The sequence below is a fragment of the Dasypus novemcinctus genome, chromosome 23 (genome assembly GCF_030445035.2).
Source record: "Dasypus novemcinctus isolate mDasNov1 chromosome 23, mDasNov1.1.hap2, whole genome shotgun sequence".
In the NCBI taxonomy this organism is placed as follows: domain Eukaryota; kingdom Metazoa; phylum Chordata; class Mammalia; order Cingulata; family Dasypodidae; genus Dasypus; species Dasypus novemcinctus.
This window is the reverse complement of record NC_080695.1, coordinates 1458973-1480255: the sequence shown is the minus strand read 5'-3', so window position 1 is coordinate 1480255 and position 21283 is coordinate 1458973. Positions and strand designations below refer to the sequence as shown.

The window sequence follows — 21283 nt, the reverse complement described above, 5'->3', positions numbered from 1 at the left end:
TGGGGAGGGGTCGTCTCCCAGCCGCCCACCCCACGCTACAACGGCCCTGCCTGCGCGAGCCACAAAGCCTGAAAGATCCCGAGGACGGGACAAGGACCCAATGGGCCAGCGGGTCAAAGACAGCGAGCCACCCCACGCTGCAAACCCAGGGCTGGCGGCGCCTGCTCCAACAGGCGACAGCTCCAGGGCAGAGACCGGCAGGGACGGAAGAAGGAAGTGGCCGTGACCTGAGGGGCTTGACTATGTAGAAGACAGAACTGGCAGGGGTTAGCAGCTGTGCTGGTAATATGAGAGCTGGCAGGAGCTAACCAGAGATTAAAGGGGCGCAGAAGAAGCTCACCCCAGCTCACCGTGCAGCAGTCGCCAGCGCCTACGCCGGCGCAGTGACTAAGATGAACGTGATTTAATAGAGATGACGTTCGCAGCAAGATGACACCGCGAGGGAGACAGGAGACAGTGGTGAGGGGCAGCCAGGCCCTCCCGGCAGGCGGGCATGGGGGTGTCTGGCGGTGCCGCCCAAGAGCAAGCCACGGAGACCGAGTTCTTAGAACAGGGAGGCAAATCCCGAGACGGAGGGGCGAGGAGGGGGATGCTGAGGAGAGCAGGGCTGGGGGGCGGCGCTCTGCTGGGAAGCTTATAACCAACCTGCCTCTCCAACCATGCACACGGTGAACTTCGGTTTTAAAAGTAACTAGAAGAACAATCTTCAGGCTGTATTATTGGGCTATAGTGTAGTAAAATCAGAAACTTAAAAACAAGATAACACCTGAAAACCGAAGCCCTTGGCATTTCAGAATTGCTTCTCTAAACAAGACCCGCTTCTAAGAGGCCGTCAACACTGCAGGCCAGCGCCCCGTCAGCTGGGCGAGCAGGGCCTCTGGCGAGGGGCGGGCCACAGAGAGTGCGAGGGAGACTACGGATGCATGAACTGAGCAATCAGCTCAGGACCAAGAGAAGTAGGGAAATAAGCCCCTCCTCGGAGGACGCAAACTGGGACAGTGAAAACCAAGGAGCTGGAACAAAAGTCCCCTGGGGGCGGCCTGCAGGTCCCCAGGCCACTGAAGTCCCTCGCTGGGCACAGCAAGCAAACTCTTCCTAAAGGCTGAATCCGGACCTCAGAAAACGGTCTGCAAAGTGCAGCAGGCGGAAGGAGCCCACTTCCGACGAGCACTAACTGGTGGCCAGAGGGGCCATGGACGAAAGGGTCCCTGAGGAATAAGGAGCCTGGCTGCCCAAGGTTCTGGCCCCCGAGAGGTCCTGCTGCAGACACGTCGGTTACACAGCCTGGCCATCTGACCGGCCCTACCCCCAGAATGGCGAGGACCTGCAGTAGTCCTGGCCCTGCCCGCGTATCCATCACTGGAGGCACCTCCCACCGGGCAGTCCCTGGAGATCAGTATCAGAGGACCCGAGCAGCCCACACCGCTGCTTCATGAAGTGTCCCGACCTCCTCTTGGCTTCACAAGCCACTGGCATCAGCACTGCCCACCGGGCTGCAATCTGCGCCCTCCTGACAGGAGTGTTGAGACGAGCCCACCAGGCTCGAGGGTGACCATCGGGGCTGGCCTGCCTTTCTACGTATGTGCTTCCAGGCCGGGCGGCTTTGGAATTTTCTGCAGTCTGCGAGGGTGTTGGTACTCCGCCGTCTGAAGTTGCACCTCCATTCACTGCTTGTTTAGAAGGCCCCGTTTCCATAGAGGCCAGTTCTCTCAGATGGCAGAATATTTGGGGCAATTTGAAAAATGTATTAAAATTGAGATCTTGGCAGACTACAAAAACACACACACAAACCTGAACGTGACTGTGTAATTATGATTAAGTACCACTGCAAATCGCAGTGTATTTTTAAAGACAAATAAGGTATTTGAAGACCAGAAACTGTGCTGAGCAAGCCTGCCTCGCCGACCTTTGGTATATGGCAGGCTGCAGGGGAGGAGAGTCCTGGCGGAGCTCAGCGGTGGTCCTGATGTTTGGTAGGCACGCCAGCACTGTATGTCACAGGATATGTTAGTAATTTACACTCTGTATTTGTATTTGTGTTCTCTTTTGTTAATTAGGGTATACGGATATTTTGCAATAATTTTAATGATTAAGCTATTTGAAGAATACGGATTTTTCATGTCTCGAGGTTTAGTTCATGCCCCCGACTGCACAGTGTGAGGACTTTAAAAAGCATGTATTTTTTTTATTATTTGTAGTAAGTACTTTTGTTAATCTTGCTGCTTATGTGCCAATTTAATGGAAAACAATCCTTGCTGAAAAATCCCTGCTTTCCATTCCCTTTCAATTCTGTGATATTGTCCAAGAGTGTATCAATAAAGTACTCTGGTTAAAAAATAAACAAGCAAACTGCTCAACCACGCCAGTTCCTGACAAGGCCGTAGGGGAGCTGGGCCCACGGCATCTGGGCCTCGGGGACAAGGAGAGCGGACACTCTGGAAGGCCGTGGCGTGGCAGCGGACGCGGCGGTGCCCAGGAGGCCCCTCCACCTGGCTTCTGGCCAGCGAAGACAGTGGCACCAGGCGGGGGAGCGCGCTCAAAGTCGGACAGACCTCGGCCGGGGGCCTCGTCCCCTCTGGAAACCAGGGTGGCGACAACACCCCCTCCCTAGCTGCCATGACGCCAGGCACGCAGGGGACCCCTCCGGGCCGCCTGGCTCACCGTGACTGATGAGCCCAAGGCAGAAGCACCTGGCCGACACCCACAGCCACGTGGGTGATGACCGCAGAGGCACTCAACCCTGGGCGAAGCCGCCCCGACGGACACGGGGTGAAGCGCAAACTACAGCAGCGCAACACTGGAGTATTTCAAAACTCTACCCGGAAAGAGATAAGCATGTTTTAAAAATGAGAATGGTTAACTAGATGTGACAGGAGAAATTCAGAACATGCAAAATAATAACGATATGTGAACAAGAAAACTGGTCTTAAACATATTTCTTCTGCAAGGTTCAACCAAATGCTTCCTACCAGGTATTACTAAAAGGAAAAAAAAAAAGGGAATGAGACATAAAGTACAGCCCCATTTGGGAAAAGCAAGTCTTGTCGCCTCAACACTGCATGTGCAGGGGCTGGCATGCGCAGGTGCCCATGTGAGAAGAGTGCACAGGTGCACACACACATGTGCAGATCCAAGTGTGCCCAAAGGTGAGGAAGGAGAGAGCCATGTAGGTCACGGTGGGCAGAAATGCTTGGTGGGAAAGTTCGCACGGAAGGCAGCGCACAGGAGGGCTGCCTGCGTGTGGCACATGCGTGGCATGTGCGTGGAGGTGACATGCTGCACGGGGGAGCTGTCCCTCCCAAGGCCCTGCCATCCACCTAGACGCATCCTCGGACACAGGCTGCACCCCTGCCGTCCTGCCGACTGCGTGACCTCCTCTCGGCGAGGTGGCCCGTGAGCGCGACGCCACGTGGGCGACGGGGCGGCCTGGCCTCTCCCACCGCCCCCCGGCCCTCGCCTGGTGTCCTCCTCAGCACAGGGGCATGCCCTGGGGGCATCTGCTGCTCCACTGCTGTTAGCTGTGCAGGGCAGGGCCGTGAGAGCTGGTGGGACAGAGCTGGGTAGAGCACGCAGGAGATGCGGGCTGAGGATGGGGACGGCGCAGAGGGCGGCTCTGCACCAGGGGCTTCAGCGCGCCCCTGCACTGCGGGAAGAGTCAGGCACGGACCTGCTGGCCACTCATGGGTCACAGCCGAGGCCGTCAAGCAGCATGTGGGGCCCGTGGTGGCCACTCCCTGTCTCGGGCCACCTCGGCCAACGGAGAAGCCGTGCAGGTGGGCTCTCGGGGTCTGGAGATGAGTGCTCCGCCGCTGAGGCCTGCAGTGGGCTCCAGCAGGCCCTTCCTCTCCAGAAAGCAGCCCACCCGGATGCACCAGGACGCGGCCACACGGGAGACCAGGGCTGAGCACCGTCGACGGCCCCGCACGTTTTCAGGAACAGGGAGGAGAGGCCTGCGGCTCCTCTGAGATGACACGCTCAGGAACGACGAGTCGACATGGCCACTCATCCCTTCCCCGCCACGCTGCTGCAGAACCTGACCCAAACGTCGCCTTGACTTTTCTGCCCCATGTTCAGAGCTCACGGGCAGGTGCGGATGGCAACTGCGCGGATGCCAGGCCAGGCCTGCAGACGCCCGTCACCAGGGGCAAACGGAAGGCCACCGGCAGGTTCCCCAGAACAGCCAATCACTTCTGTTGGATGCACCTGCTGACGCCACACAGCGCCCAGCTCGCGGGGGCCGGCTGCTCCTCCTGCCACCCCCTGGGGATGAGCTCAGGCCCCCAGCGCCCAGCCTTGCCCGGCACACGCAGACCGCAGCGCTGCGGCCCAGCCCCAGCCCCAGCCCCACGCCCCTCCTGGACTGGGGTGCTGGGGAGGGCAAAGCCTTGCTGTAGGTGACAGCACAGCAATGAGGAAGGGGCACTCGGCTCAGGACTGTCCTCGGGAAGCCCACCCCGGAGGCGTACACAGAACGCACTTGTGCGTGCTGTGCTGTCTGGGTGGTAACTCTCAGGCTTGATGCAGAGAAGTCTGGTATAGCCTGGGGGACCCTCAGGGACGGCCCCACGTGGAGAGCAGAGCCGGAGGCGTCCAGGCCCACGGGGACACACCAGAGGCCCCAGGGAGAACACGGCTGTGGCCCCTGGTGCTCGAGCCCCGGCCTGGGCAGGCTGGAAGCCACTCCCTAGAGCGCGCCCTGCAGAGCCAGAGGCATAGCCCAGTCCCACGAGGGACGAGCCCCGCGCCCTCGGCACAGCACGGCACAGCACGGCTGCAGGAGAGACGCGGGCCTGGAAGCCCTGCGGAGCCCGCTCCCAGCACTGCTGCCTCCAGCCCGTCCGATTCCTGTGTTCCTTTAAACGCACGACAGCCTGAAGTCTGAACTCGCAGATCTCAAACGGCACTCGTCCTGCAGGGCGCAGGAAACGGCCAGCACCGACAGGCCCGCTGAACCCACTGCTCGTGAGATCAGGCTTTGAAGGGGACGTCACCGAGCCCAGCAGGCTTCAGCACGGCACTATCATACACGGAGGCTTCAGAAGAGCCGCCGACGTGTGTGTTTTCTGTTTTGGTTGTTGGTTTGGGGGTTTTTTCGGAGTGTTTTTTTAATTGAATGAACTCTTTTTTAAAAAAAGACAGCCGCTAATGAGGTCTTTATACCTAAAAACAAACACGCCTGTTAGGCTGTTGGGGCGGGGCGGGGGGAACAGGACAGTCGGTCAGATGGGCTGGGCAGGGGTCTTCGTCCGCAGGTGTGCCCTGGGCGTCGGGGGCTTCTCGTGTCCCCGCTACCTGTGGTCTGCAGCGGCCCTGCACACCTGTGCGCAGGGGCCTTGCCCCTCGCTCCTGCCCCCGCTCTCGCCCCTGGCAGCAGCAGAAGCCATCGCGCCCCCTGTGTGGGTGCACGGCGGAAGGAGACCCTCAGTGCTTCGGGTCCAGCCTCCGAGCGTGCTGGGGGGCCTTCTCCGCACCCCGCCGTCCTGCCCCCCCTCGGCAGCCGGCTGACCCCGGAGGGACCCCGCCCACATCAAGAGGCTTTTCTTTATGGCCTGGCTTCTGGTCTTTCTTGGTGAATGTGCCCTATGCACCTGAAAAGAACGTGGATTATACAATAACCAGGTGAAGTGCTTCATTTACATCAGTTAGAGCGCTTCGGTCAGATCTTCTATGTCTTTACTGACTTTCTGCTTAGTTACAGCATCAATTGAGGGAGAAGGGTGTGGAAATTTCCTACTCTTGTCATGGGTGTGTCTCTAGTTCTGTACATTTTTTAGTATATGTATTTTGAAGTCTGTTATGTCATCCCAATGAACTGCTCCTTTAACATGATGAAATGTGCTTTGTCTCTGGTTATACTCCCTCTCTTGAACTCTATTTTATCGGATATTAATGTAGCCGCTCCAGTCTTCTTATTACTGTTTTTATGGTATATCTTTTCCTACCCATTTGCTTTCAAACTTTCTGTGCCTTTATATTTAACATGCATCTCTTGCAGATAAATACAATTGCATTGCTTTTTTCTTTTAAATTCATTGTCAATCTCTGTCTTTAATTGGAGTGTTTAGCCCATTAACATTTAATGTATTTATTGATACAATTTATTTAGTTTACTATTTCATTTTTTGCTTCCTATTTGGCCCTCTGTGTTCTGCTCCTGTGTTCATCCTTTCCTTCCTTTTTACATTAGTCAAATATTTTTTAGAATTTTGCTTTATCTACTGGCATTTTATTTTTTAAATTTATTCATTCATTTTTAATTTTTTAAAATTTCTCCCCCCCCCCCGTTGTCTGCTCTCTGTATCCATTTGCTGTGTGTTCTTCTGTGTCTGCTTGCATTCTTGTCAGCAGCACCTGGAATCTGTGTCTCTTTTTGTTGCATCATCTTGCTGCCTCAGCTCTCTGTGTGTGCGGCTCCACTCCTGGGCAGGCTGCGCATTTTTTGCATGGGGTGGCTCTCCTTACGGGGGCGCACTCCTTGCGCGTGGGGCTCCCCTACACAGGGGCCATGCCTGCATGGCAGGGCACTCCTTGCGCACATCAGCACTGCACCTGGGCCAGCTCCATATGGGTCAAGAAGGCCCGGGGTTTGAACCACAGACCTCCCATGTGGTAGACGGACGCTCTATCAGTTGAGCCAAATCTGCTTCCCTATCTATTGGCATTTTAGATTTAACCTTTTGCATTCTTTTTTAGTGATTATCCTAGGGATTACAATATACCTCCTTAACTTTTTGAATATACTCAAAGATAACATTGTGTCATTTCACATAAACAGTGGGAAACTTGCAACCATGTAGGCCCACTGGCCATCTCCAGCTGTGCTTTATGTTATAACTGCCCTGTGTATTTCCTGTATGTGAATCACAAATCCCAGGAGACTCTCTCCTTCCTGGAATCCCCCACTCACCTTCTGCTGGCCTGGGCTGGTTCTCTGGCTCCTCAGGTCAGAAAGAGAACGGGCCAGCCCGCGTCATCCCAGGACAGAGGCCGCCACCAGGCCAAAGCTCCGGAACAAGGAAACAAGCGCCAACTCTCTAGCAACCTCCTCCTGCCCTTGCTTGCTCCCCAGAGCCCTTGCTAGTTATTTTTTCCACCATGCTCGGTGATTACAGACGTCCCCTGCAGCAGGGTCCTTCTGTGTGGAGCTTTCTCCACCACGCCATAAGCGAAACTCCCAAACACATTTTAAGAAGAAATGTTACAGACTTTGCCTTCTCTTTTGTTACCACAGTAACTGCCCGACAGTAAGGGACACACCATTTGTTCTCTAGTCTAGACCACAAGCCCCACAAATGTCAGGGTAATCCTGTTTCGTTTACTGTGGGCTACCCAGCACCGCTGGTGCCCAGGTAAGAGTTAAGGAACGAAAGAGGGAACAGGGTCACCAGCAAAGGTGAGGAGCCCCCCCACCACACACCGAGAGAGCCTGAGAAGTACAGGTCAAGAGTGCGAGAGCGGCGCGCCTTGCTTTTCCTGCCTGGGGACCCGTAGCACAGAGGGCCCTGGGTCAGCCACGCAGACACGGGAGGCCTGCACAAACGACGGCGGGCAGAGCGCGGCGGGCCTTCTTCCTGGGGACCTCGCGACGGGCCAAGGTTCAGGCTCAGGCGCCCGCGGCCTGCGCACCTACGAAGGCGCGCTCCCTCCGCTCCCGGCCCTCCCCTCCGTCCTGTCCACCTGGGGAGTCCTCGGCCTCCAGCCAGCCCCGCCCCCAGCTCTCTGCACACACCCTGCTCTCCATGCTCCCTCTGGGGGTGCACACCGACGGAGCATGGGCGGGGGTGAGGACCAGGTGCGGAGGCTTGCCCGGGCTCAGGGGCCCCCGGGGGACGGAGGAGGACGGGCCTGCAGGACCCTACGCAGGTGCGTGACTATCGTGAGGCCTTTGCATTCGCCCCAAGGCCGGGGTGAAGGAAGGTGGCTGACCACATCTGGGGGTTGATGCTCCTTACGGTCCAACTGCGCTGGCACCACCGAGCAGAAGGGACTTATTCCTGCAATATCGCGGTGCTTAAGCTGCTGACATGCAATGGATCTGAAGATGCATGAGTTCACACATCTGCATTAGTTGACTGCTGGGGCAAGGGAGCGGCCTCGGGTTAGAATTCCAATGTTAAACAAGAGAACACGGAGCGATGTGGTACGCTCCTTTAAAGCAGAACCCAGGTGCTCAAGCAAGAACAAACAGAAAAGTCAGCAAAAAAATGCGTAAAGATACATACCCGACACATAATTCTAAACTCATGGAGAGTTTTTTCTACATGATTTTCACTTACCAAAAGAATACCTGAAAAACAAAAGGAGAAAAAGACATTATAATTTTGGCTTGATCTGTCCAAAAACGTATCAGCTAAAGCATCCCACTAACCCAGCAGCTCCAGGGTGCAGAGCTGACGGAGCTACATGTGGGGGCGGGGGCGGGGCTGGACCAGACCTGCCTCCAGGGGCGCCCAGGCAGGTGGCAGGGAGCTGCACTGCCCGCACTGCCCGCCCGACTGCCCCAGCGGGCAGCCCATCTAGCCACGACCACCCAGAGCAAGCCCGCTGGAGGTAATTCAGGAGTGAGTGACGACGAGATGTGGCTTTCCTGTAGTATAAACTCAAGGAAACACAACAGAAAACCAACACCCTGGAACTGGGAGTGGAAGGGGCTGCCCGCTCCCTTTAGCACAGACTGTAGGTCTAGGGGCCTTGGACTACGGGATCTGGGGGCCGCCGCTCCACTGCTAAGTCCACTCTGTAGGGCCTTATAAGAACCCAGGCCCTTCACAACCAAAGGGGCTTCAGTGATCCAGGAAAGCACGCTGCCCTTTAGGGAACGAAGACGAGGCAGCAGCCAACGCGTTTAAAGGGCCCAGACCACAAGAACACGAGTTCCTACAACACAGCAGAACCAGCCCTCGGGTGGGAATGCTGCACGGCCTTGGGACACAGGTGCCCCCCACCCAGCCCGATCACGGCTGTCTCTCACCTCATCCAAATTCACAGCAAAGTCTACTATTTGGGTTGAAGAATATTTGGGTTTAACAAGTTGCCTATTGCTGCCTATTATTCAAGAGCAAAAAGGAATAAAGCACCAATCCCTGCCACAGCAGGGAAGACCCTCGAAGTTCATCCTCTAGTTCCTGCTAACTCAAAGAGGTCAGACACGGAGGGACGAACGCGCGCCTCCATTTGCAGGAAATGCCCAGAGAAGCAGGAGCAGATTCGTGGTTGCTGGGAGCTGGCAGGTGACAGGGGCGATGGCCAGTGGGTATGGGTGGCTTCCAGGGCAACGGCTGCACGGCTCGGTGTGAAACTGAAATCACTGAACATGGTGTGTGAATACACCTCAGCAACAACGTTAAGGAAAAGAGCATGCCTGGTAAAATGCGACTGAAGGTAGCGATCTGCTTCGGGAGGGGCAAGGAGTGCTGCAGAGGAGGAGAAAGTCGCATGGGGAAGAGGCGCCGTGGAAGCCCGGGCACAGGTCTTAGGCATCTTGTACCACCCTGCATTTGCATGGCTTTGTGCTTCCCTGAAATTACAAGTTCAAGTAAAGACACTAGGTAATGGTATAGAAAGACATTTCTGAAACCATCCTGGAGAGGCGAACAGGGACTGAGCCCTGGAAAGTTTTGCAAAATGACACTCATTCTCTGTGTCAGGGTGCCGACGGCCTGCAGGTTCTGGCATTGCTTTTTATTTTGTTGTGGGTTTTTAAAAATCTTTTTTCTTTTCTGGCATTGTTTTTAATGACTCTTATCCATTAGAGGCATACTACTTCAAGGGAAATAACACAATGTCTGAGACTTGCCTTTTACTCCAGAAAAGAGTAAAGCCTGCCTGCTAAAAGTGAAGTGCAGACAGCAGGCTGTGCAGTGAATGGCCCCGGGTCCTCCCAGGGGGCCGGCAGGGACCCCAACGTCCCCTGGGGCCGTGACTTCTCAGGACACTGCAAGTCTCCCTCTGCCTGCTGGGCGCTGTATCGGCAGCTGGCATTTCCTGTGCTCCCCTAAAGGGAGGCACCTGGGCTGCAAAAGTGTGCCCACAAACCTAGTCACACTCAGGTTTGCCCCTCCTGGGGAGCCCTACCGGGCCCAAGCCAAGTGCCCCACCGAAGCTGCCCCTCTACAGGGGCTGAGCACCTGCTGCCCCCTCACCCCACGTCCCAGCCGTCCAGCGGCACCAAGGGAGAGCAGCCCCGACCAGCAGCTGGACCCTGAACTGTTAACACTTGACGTTGACTGATACCAAACAGCTGCGGTGCAGGCCTGGGATGCTCGTCAGATGCAGGTCCCACCTCCCCAAGGGCCGGAATCTAATGGGGGGCTCCGGGAACGGGGGGCTGCCTGCCTGGAAACAAAAGCTGAGGAGCCAACAGGGAAGCAGCCTGAGGGGGCCCTGCCATCTCGGGGAGCAGCACCGCTGCCCAGCCCAAGGCCCTCAGAGCCTGGGCCTGCCATCTCGGGGAGCAGCACTGCTGCCCAGCCCAAGGCCCTCAGAGCCTGGGCCTGGACACCCCAACACACCCCCCTGGAGCCAGCAGCCGGCCGAGGCCAAGGTGGCCCTGGACGCTGGCCTGGAGAGAGCAGGGCGGGCGGCTGGGGCTGCTCACAAAGGTCAGGCGGCCCCAGGGTTGGCAGCTCCTCAGCGACATGGGCCACGCCCGAGACCCGCAGAACCAGGCGACGGAGGCCTGGCTCGGGACCTCTGAGGCGCCCAGGGAGGACTGGGGAGGGGCCCGCGACCCACAGGGCAGGTGCCGTGCAGGGCAGAGGCGAGGGGCTCGGCAGGCGGGGAAGACACGAGGCACTGGCTCACGTACATGGGTCGTGTGCCCCCACGCCTGGCAGCACCATCTGCCCTCGCCCCAGGTACCCCTCTGCAGTGGTCAAACGGGGGCGCCAAGCAGGAAGAAGCCCGCCACCGAACCACCGTCCACGCTCCAACTCTGCCACGTAGCCACGAGTGTCCTCCTCCCCAAGGCAGACGGCCCCGCCTCGGCCCCTATGACCATGAGGCCGTAGGGGGCGCGGGCCCATCACCGCGCAGAAGGCCAAGCTGCCCGGCACACTGCGCACATCCTCGCAACCAGGCCCGAGCCCCAGGGACGCCACGCACGGCCCTCTTAGTGCACAGGAGACGGGGCGCAGCCAGGCCTGACTCGGGGGAGATCCGCCAGGCCTCCCCACGCAGTGATAGAGTGACTGGCAGAGGGTCGAGACTGCCGATACGGCCGCGCTCAGCACCCACTGGTGAGTCTCTAAGGCCGTCGCCCCTTCAGGGGGTCGCCTGCCGCCCCAGACCCCCTCGGCATCAACTCACGTGCACGCCGGGCCCTCCCACAGCCTCTGGCCACGGCCGCACCTGGCCTCACGAGCTTTGGCGCTTGGATTGCCCTAGCTGGCCCTGTCCTCGCGGGTCCCTGCCCTCACTTCTGCTGCAGCCCAAAGTCCCAGGACCCTGCGTCCTCCCGCCTTGGGGGAGACGTGCCTGGCTGGCACGCCCACAGGTGTGAACACACATGTACTGTCTGCAGGCACGCGTGCATGCTGCAAGTGTAACACGCAGCCGTGGAAAACGGCACCTCATACTACGCCTCCACAGAGTCCTGCTTTCCCCTTTCCACTTCCACGATTACCTCCCCGACAGTGAAATTTGGCACCTCATGCCTAGAGTGCATTCATTCATTTGCTCAAACCTAGAATATCCAGAGGTAATTTCAAAATCGCTAGCCCAGGTCACCCAAGAGCAATCAGTTTACTAACTAGAGCTCCTATCTGTTTTCAGAGCTTGTTCAGGTTGAAATTTACGAGCAGAGAAATGATAGACATGTGTTCCCAAATAATCCACATCTATACTGAGAAAATGAAACACCCCCAACCCCAGGAAAGCTGCTTCAAGTGTCTTCACGCCCCTTCCTAGTCAATACCACCCCACAGGCAACCTGTTGCGAATTTTTCCGCCATGGATTAGTTTTCCCACCTAACTTCACACGCCGCATGTGGGACTCCTGCTTTCGAGGTTCACCTGCGTTGCTGTACCTGTGGTTTTGCTGCTGAGTACGAGGCTGTTCATTCATTCGCCTGTGAGAGGTACCCGGGCTGTCGCCCTTTGGGAACTGTAAAGGTTAAGGTGCGATGAACGCCTCTGCACAAGTTCTTGTGAACTTGGCCATGATTTCTCCTAAGGAACTGCCCAGGGTGCTCCTTGGAGACACGGCAGCTCACGGCCTGGGCAGGAGCCAAGGCCTGCCTGGCCTTTCCCGTCCAGCCAGAAGGGAAGGATGCCCTCAGAGCGCGCGACGGCGAGCCAAGCCCCGAGCGCAGCCTGGAGAGCGCGGGGCCAACCTGAGACGTTCCCCACAGCCGTAATTAAGAAGAGAAGCGATGAAAGGCTCTAGAAAGACGAGAAATCCATTAGTCTACTCTGATGAGTGACAGATTGGCAGATGATAGACAGGCAGGCGGAGAGGCAGGCAGGGAGGGGAGCTCTGCTTTAGGGGAAGGGCCCCACCGGCGCCGTGGGAACAGTCACTTTGCAAGACTGTTCAGGCAGGAATCCTGAATGAACCTCCCTCTCAGGGAAGGTGGGGCAATGTCATCTGCAGAGTCGGGCAGCGCCTCCCCAGACTGCCCACTGACCGCAGGGGAGAAGCACCCACACAGCGTGCCCCAGCCAGCACAAGCCCGCGTCCCTGGAGGAGGAGCCTGCCCGGGCTGGGGGGCACGCCACGGAGGCAGCATCCCTATGCAAACGCAAAACCTGACTCGAACCATCAGGAAAGAGCAGGCTAATAATCCCAAATGAGGAACACTTATTTTAAGGGGAGTATTATTTCTGCAACAGCATAAAAGACAAACTTTCAGAATAAAGTACACGAAAAGAAACCAGACAATCCAACTCGACCCCTGCCCTGGGCTGGTGAGTGAACGCTACAAAGGTGGTTAAAGGGTCACACTTGGAAATGAACGGGAGAGCCGCCTGCAGCGTCACATCCACGCGAAGTCGCCCAGGCTGGCCGCTGCGGTGAAGTAAGACCGTTCTTCTTAGGAACTGCACCCTCGAGGACTGAGGGGAGAGGGCTTTGTCGGCCAGGTGCTGTTCCGACCGTGCGCAGCCGCTCTCAGGCGCAGTGTTCAGCTGCTCTGTCAGCTCCTGAGCGAGCGGTGTTGAAGCCGCCAGCCCTGCAGGCCTCCCGCCAGTTCTGTCGGCTCCGGCTCTGCACACTTGGCGGCTCTGCGGTGCGATTCGCGCACCGCCACGCCACGCCACGCCACGCCACGCCTCCGCATGTCTGCTAAACCTTCACTTCTTGAGCTCCGCTTGGCCACTCTAGCTCTCCAGAGCGTTTACACGGTATACACACACACTTTTTCATCCATTTTCTTTGAACCTTTGTGTCTTTATACTTAAAGTGCATCTCTCAAAAACCACACATAACTGGGTTTTCTTTCTTATCTGGTGTAAATTTGTCTTTGAATTGGAACTGTTTAGCCTGTTTATATTTAACGTAATTATTGATAAGGCTGGATTTAGTTCTGCCATTTGGTTATTTACTTTCGTTGTCCCATCTCTTTTTTAGGCTCTGTTCTTCCTTTCCCGCTTTCATTTGGCTTAAGCAGACATGTTTAACGCTTCATTTTATTATTATTTTATTTTATTATTATTATTATTTTTTAAAGATTTATTTATTTATTTAATTTCCCCCCCCTCCCCTGGTTGTCTGTTCTTGGTGTCTATTTGCTGCGTCTTGTTTCTTTGTCCGCTTCTGTTGTCGTCAGCGGCACGGGAAGTGTGGGCGGCGCCATTCCTGGGCAGGCTGCACTTTCTTTTCACGCTGGGCGGCTTTCCTCACGGGCGCGCTCCTTGCGCGTGGGGCTCCCCCACGCGGGGGACACCCTTTCGTGGCACGGCACTCCTTGCGCGCATCAGCACTGCGCATGGCCAGCTCCACACGGGTCAAGGAGGCCAGGGTTTGAACCGCGGACCTCCCATATGGTAGACGGACGCCCTAACCGCTGGGCCAAAGTCCGTTTCCCTAACGCTTCATTTTAATCGCACCGATGGCTTTTCAGCTGCATGCCTTTGTGTTATTGTTAATGACTGCCTCAGTGCTGACAACACGCACTTGGACTTTTCAGAGCAGGCTTGGCGTTAGTTCTGTACCACGTCACAGGAAATGCAGTCTGTGGCTGACTTACAGGTTCCTGTACGATCTCCTCCTTCCCCTGTGGCAGTGCTGTCGTGTGTACCACATACATTATAAACGCCACATTACAGTGTTAAAATTTGTTTGTTCAAAATATTCAAATCCATTTTAAAGAAATTAACAGAAAAGAAAAAGCAATGTTTCACAGATACCACTCCCGCCCTTCCATTCCTGTCTGCAAATCTGAGTTCTCCTCCAGGGACAACCCTTCAGGCTGAAGGAAGCCCTTCAGCGTTTCCCACAGTGCGGGGCTCTGCAAACAGGTCTCTCCACTGTCATTTATCTGGAAACGTCTTAATTTTGCCTTCATTTTAGAATAATATTTTGGTGGATAATTTTTTTCTCTTAGCACATTAAAGATGCCATTCCATTACTTTCTGGCCTCCACTGGTTGTAAGAAATAGACATCATTCTATCTTTATTTTTCCTGTCTACTTTCCAGAGCTTCTTTGTATTGTTGGTTTTCAGGAGTTTAGCTACAAATGCATGCTGTGTGCTTTTCTTTCGCTACTGTTCAGGGTTCACTGAGTGTATTAGTCAGCCAAAGGGGTGCTGATGCAAAATATCAGAAATTGGCTGGTTTTTATAAAGGGTATTTATTTGGGGTAGGAACTTACAGTAGCAGGCCATAAAGCATAAGTTTACTTTCCGGAGCCCTAGCTTAAGGTTTCAGTATCAAACTCCAACATCAAAACTCCCACATCAAAACCCCCCAGCATCAAAAACCCTCAACTCTGTCCTTTGCCCTGCCTTTTATCTGTGAGTCCCCACCCACCAAGTGGCGGGGACTCAACACCCTAATGACGTGGCCCAATCAAACCCCTAATCATAACTTCATCACGCCCAGGTACAGACCAGATTACAAACATAATCCAGTATCTATTTTTGGAATTCATAACCGTATCAAACTGCTACACTGGGCTTCCCGGATCTATACATGCATGGTTTTCAGCTGTTATTTCTTCAAATATTTTTTGTGATGCATTCTCTCTTCTTTCTTTTGGGACTCCAATTACACTTGAGTTAGACCATTTCACACTGTCCCACAAACTGCTGAAGGTCTGTTCATCTACTTTAGTCTTTATCTGTCTTTTCTTTAGCTTAGATAATTTCTATTGATTTCTTTTTACACTCATTGAGTTTTTTTCTACCATTTCCAATCACCCAAGCAGTGGATTTTCCAATACCAATATTGTACTTTTCAGTTCTAAAACTTCTATTTGCCTCTACTTTATAGTTTCCACTTCTCAAAAAATTCCCCATCTGTCCATTCATTATGACCACACCTTCCATTAAGTCCTTGATCATATTCATAATAGCTGCTTTAAAAATCTTTGTCTGCTAATTTCAACATCTGGGTAATCTCAGGGTCAATTTCTACTTTCTTTTTTCTGAGTATTTGGGGTCATATTTTCCCACTTCTTCAATGGATAGCAATTATTTTAATTCCATACTAGACGTTATGGAAGATACACTGCTGAGAGGCTGGAGAACGTTTGACCACATTATAGCGAGTGGTTGATTTTCTGGAAGATCGGCCTAATCTTTTCAGGACCTGTCTGAAGCTCTGTGAGAGTCAGTTGAGAGTAGTCCTCACTCTAGGATTAGAGGAGCCCAATTGCTAAGGTAAAGCCTTTCTGAGGGCATCAACTGACTGCTGGGCTCTTCAAGACCCTCCAACCTGAATGGCACACTCACATCTCCAGCACTGTGTGACATCAGGAATCTCCATTAAGTCGCAGCTGCCCACACTCATGTGCACAACTTAGTACTGGCCCAAAGACGTAGGGGAATCCTATGTACAGTCCTGGACTCCCCCCAGGGCTGTTCTCATCCTAGCACAGTCCTGGGCTCCCCCCAGGGCTGCTCTCATCCTAGCACAGTCCTGGGCTCACCCAGGGCTGCTCTCATCCTAGCACAGTCCTGGGCTCACCCAGGGCTGCTCTGGCTCCTCCTATCAAACAAGGACATCGTGTCTTCCTACTGCATTGAAGTCTGCAAGTCAAGCAGACATCCCGGCCCTCGACACCCCTTACTGCTGACACCACCGCTGCACATGTGCCCATTGACACAGTGTGCGCACCACTGCTGGGAAGTCACCACTGCAAGCATGACTCGGGCAGTTCAGAACAAACCTGTTCTTCCTCAAGCCCTGGAACAGGTACAATGGAGCACACCTGCACACGCAGCCCTGGAACAGGTACAATGGAGCACACCTGCACACGCAGCCCTGGAACAGGTACAATGGAGCACACCTGCACACGCAGCCCTGGAACAGGTACAATGGGGCCCGCTTGCACACGCAGCCCTGGAACAGGTACAATGGAGCACACCTGCACACGCAGCCCTGGAACAGGTACAATGGAGCACACCTGCACACACAGCCCTGGAACAGGTACAATGGGGCACACCTGCACACGCAGCCCTGGAACAGGTACAATGGAGCACACCTGCACACGCAGCCCTGGAATAGGTACAATGGGGCCCGCTTGCACACGCAGCCCTGGAACAGGTACAATGGAGCACGCCTGCACATGCAGCCCTGGAACAGGTACAATGGAGCACGCCTGCACACGCAGCCCTGGAACAGGTACAATGGGGCCCGCTTGCACACGCAGCCCTGGAACAGGTACAATGGGGCACACCTGCACACGCAGCCCTGGAACAGGTACAATGGGGCACACCTGCACACGCAGCCCTGGAACAGGTACAACGGGGCACACCTGCACACGCAGCCCTGGAACAGGTACAATGGGGCACACCTGCACACGCAGCCCTGGAACAGGTACAATGGGGCCCGCTTGCACACGTAGCCCTGGAACAGGTACAATGGGGCCCGCTTGCACACGCAGCCCTGGAACAGGTACAATGGGGCCCGCTTGCACACGTAGCCCTGGAACAGGTACAATGGAGCACACCTGCACACGCAGCCCTGGAACAGGTACAATGGGGCCCGCTTGCACACGCAGCCCTGGAACAGGTACAATGGGGCCCGCTTGCACACACAGCCCTGGAACAGGAACAATGGGGCCCGCTTGCACACGCAGCCCTGGAACAGGTACAATGGGGCCCGCTTGCACACGCAGCCCTGGAACAGGTACAATGGAGCACACCTGCACACGCAGCCCTGGAACAGGTACAATGGGGCCCGCTTGCACACGCAGCCCTGGAACAGGTACAATGGAGTCTACTTGCACACGCAGCCCTGGAACAGGTACAATGGGGCCCGCTTGCACACGCAGCCCTGGAACAGGTACAATGGGCCTGCTTGCACACACAGCCCTGGAATAGGTACAATGGAGCCCACTTGCACACGCAGCCCTGGAACAGGTACAATGGGGCCCGCTTGCACACGCAGCCCTGGAACAGGTACAATGGGGCACACCTGCACACGCAGCCCTGGAACAGGTACAATGGGGCCCGCTTGCACACGCAGCCCTGGAACAGGTACAATGGGGCCCGCTTGCACACGCAGCCCTGGAACAGGTACAATGGGGCCTGCTTGCACATGCAGCCCTGGAACAGGTACAATGGAGCACACCTGCACATGCAGCCCTGGAACAGGTACAATGGGGCACACCTGCACACGCAGCCCTAGAACAGGTACAATGGAGCCCACTTGCACATGCAGCCCTGGAATGGATAAAACGGAGCCTGCTTGCACACACTGTCCCACCTACGCCCCGCGAAGTTACAGGGGCTCCTCCCGTGCACTGGGAGAACAATCTGGAACTGCTGCAAGCCCGGGCAGTGTGGCGTGGGGCAGGGCTGGAGGTCACCCCACACCTTCCCTTCCCAGCCCTTGGTGCGGGCACAGTGGAACAGCCGGTGTCACCTGGTCCCCTCACCCCTCAGACAGCGGCATCTGCTCGCGGCGCCTTTGAAGCCAGTGCCCCATCCGTTCTGCCTCAGAAGGAAGTGCCAAAGCAGCTTCCTCCACAGGAAGGGCAAGCCTGAGACGCCCCGACTTGGGCTTTGAGTTTCCAGGATAGTGTTTTCTTCTTTTTGGGGGGTCAGGAATTCCGGAGGAGAAGAGAAAAGGATGGTCACACAATTATCCTTAAGGCAACAAAGCAAGTCTTCAGGATTCTTGCCAAAGTAAAGCGCTGATAAAAGAATCGGAAATTTGGCTTTTGGGACAGTTGCTGCCAACTGCAGAAGCTGAGCAGAAGCTACAGTGAAGGCTTGGAAGGCTTTTGGAGCCACTGTTTCAAGAACACTGTCAGCCCTTGGGTTCCACTTTACATAATGGAAATGCTCCGCATTGACAGGCACCAGACCCTGCCCCCTCTCAAGTGCTGCACACCCTAAGAAGTGTAGACTCCAGACCCAGAGGCCGGCCGCTGCGAGTCTCAGGAGAAGCCCGCAGCAACAGGAGCACCTGGGGCCAGGCGGCTGCAGAGGCACAACGGCTCCGGGGCCTCCGGGAAGCCTGGATGCAGCCTGGGGCCAGGAGGGGCTCCCAGCAAGATGGGTTGACAGCCACATTCCCCCAAATAAGCAGGCCATGCCTCTGGCCACACCTCGGCAGGAACCTGGGGTGGGCACAAAACAGCGGAGCTGCAAAGTGTGCAAGGCCAAAGGGACAGTGCTGCGGGAGGACACAGGCAAATCCATGGCTCGGTGGCCCTGGTGGCCCAGCAGCAGGAGGCCAGGAGGGGCAGGGCTGGCCTCGACAGCACTGGCCCCCACGGGGCCCCAGCTGAGCTCCGTGGGACGTTCTGTCCACCAGCTGCAGGACCCCCGTTCACCCGACCTCACCTGCAGCACCCGCCAAGCCAGACCTCGCCCGGGGCCGCAGCGCGGTTAGAAGAGGAGAAAGCCAAGTGTGTCCTCAGGACCTCGAGGGGCTGCGAGACAGTCCAGCGTGGAGCCATCAGGCAGGGCACTTGTGAACAACACAGGGCCAGAAAAGAAGCCTCGGGAGAACTCAATGAAAGTGAAACCGAAACTTACCAAGTGCTGGGGGATGCACCGAAAGGAACGCTTAGAGCAGGGCTTCTTGGCCCTTTTTGTTCCATGGACCCCTCTGCCAGTGAGGAGAAAACCACAGCCCCCTTACTAAGTCTACTCTGTACTGTGCATGATTTAATAAATGTATCACACCGCACCAACATGTCCTCACAAAAACAATGTTTTTAAAATTTCAATCCAAGCTCACGGACCCCTTGTTAAGTACCCCTGGCTTAGAGGAAAATTTATAATGTTATATTCACATATAGGAAAAGAAGAAATATCTGAAATCAGTAAGTTAAGTTTCTGATGGAAAATTAAAGAAAGGAGAGCCACTTAGGCCTCAAAAAAGCAAAATAAATGAAATAATAAAAATTAGAGCAGAAATCAATTAAACTGAAAACAAGAAAAGAGAGAACATCAACAACGAAAGCCCAAGTGGCGCTGTGGAAAGGTCCACGTAGCTGGTAAACTCCACCCCGGGGGAGCACCAGCAAGGACAACAGGCACGACGCCACACCAGGAAGGGCAGAGCGCGGCCCCCACTGCCCATGGGTATGGGGGGGCGCCGAGGGCAAAGCTCCGGCGGCTCCACGCCCACCAGGGCACAAAGCACCAAAACCCATAACCTACAAGCTACGAAGGAAGTTACTCAATCATCAACGCCCTTCCAAAGAGAAGCCCGCCAGGACACTGCACCAGTTCAGGGAGGAAGCGACACCTGTTCTCCCCGCCTCTTCCCGGAAACTAAAGCACAAGCAGCCAAGCGGACTCACTCCAGAGGCCAGCGTTCCCTAACACCAAAGGAAGGCAAGGACATGGCCAGAAAGGACAACGGCAGGACAATATCTCTTGTGAACACAGAGGCAAAAATCCTCAACAAAATACTAGCACCTCGAGCCCAGCGGGGCCTCAGAGAACTGTGCCCACACGGGGCACTGACTCAGCCACGCCAGGCTGGCTAACCCTGAGAACCAGGCAGCGTGCTCCACTGCGTCGACAACTGCAGAAGGGAAGTCACACGAGCACACCCGTCGACACAGACAGCGTCCGACAGACCCAGCGCTGGTCCAGGACAAGAACTCCAGGAAGCTGGGCACAGAGGCGGCTTCCTGAGCAGAGCACACTCATCGTGGTGCTGTCGCTGGGAAGGTATGTGTGTGTTTTGTTTTGTGGTAACTGGAAAAGGCAGGAAGGGAGGGCTACAAAAACCCTACAGCTAACTCCATATTTAGTGGTGAGAAAAACTAGTCACTTGTCCCCAAGCTCAGGACCGACGTCTGCTTCCACCACTCCTGCAAGTCCTACCAGCACAGGAGACAAGAAAAGGAAGCAGAAGGTACGCAGGCTGGAAAGCAAGAAGTAAAACCATCTATAGTCTCAGAGGACATGCTTCCCTATGTAGAAAATTCCAAGGACTCAACCCAAAACTAATAGGCAAATAAAGCAAGGTTACAGGATACAAGACTACTATTCAAAAGTCAACTGCTTTCCTATATACCAGGAATGAACTGGAGTTTGAAATTAAAACACAAGAGCACTTAAAATTGCACAAAAAGTGAAATAATTAAGTAGTATACTAATAAAATAAGCATACTACCTACATACGGAAAACTACCAAACATTGATGAAGAAAATCAAAGACCATCTAAATAAATAGATACTCTATGTTCATGGATTGGAAGACTCAATATTGTTAAGATGTTAATTCTTCCCAACATGGGCTATACATTCAGTATATTCTCAATCAAAATTCCAGCAAGCTACTTTGTACTAATAAATTAAAAAAAAAAAGACATCAACAAACTGATTCTAAAGCTTATATAAAGATATGAAAGGTCCAAAATAAGCCAATACAATACTGAAGAAGAACCCCAACAACAACAAAACAACAAAAACAGAAAAAGAAAATAAAAATAAATAAGCTATCAAACCACAAAAAGATATGGAAGATGGGAAGCAGATGTGGCTTAAGCGATTGAGCCCCCACCTACCACACGGGAGGACTGTGTTCAGTCCTGGTGCCTCCTGAAGAAGAGAGCCAGCTGATGCAACAAAGGACAAAAAAAAAGAAAAACACAATGAGAGACACAACAAAGCAGGTAACGTGGCTCAAGCAATTAGGTGCCTCCCTCC

The 21283-nt window shown here is 54.7% G+C and overlaps 1 protein-coding gene across 1 annotated transcript in view; it reads right to left on the bottom strand.

Annotated features, from left to right (window-relative positions):
* Nucleotides 1–416: 416 nt before the first annotated feature.
* LOC131275433 (lipase maturation factor 1-like) overlaps nt 417–21283 on the bottom strand; it is a 36273-nt gene continuing 15406 nt past the window's right edge. The window contains exon 3 of the mRNA XM_058285561.1: nt 417–8287. Within this exon, the coding sequence (XP_058141544.1) occupies nt 8269–8287 (19 nt within the window). The 3' untranslated portion in view covers nt 417–8268. The remainder of the gene's footprint in view (nt 8288–21283) is intronic.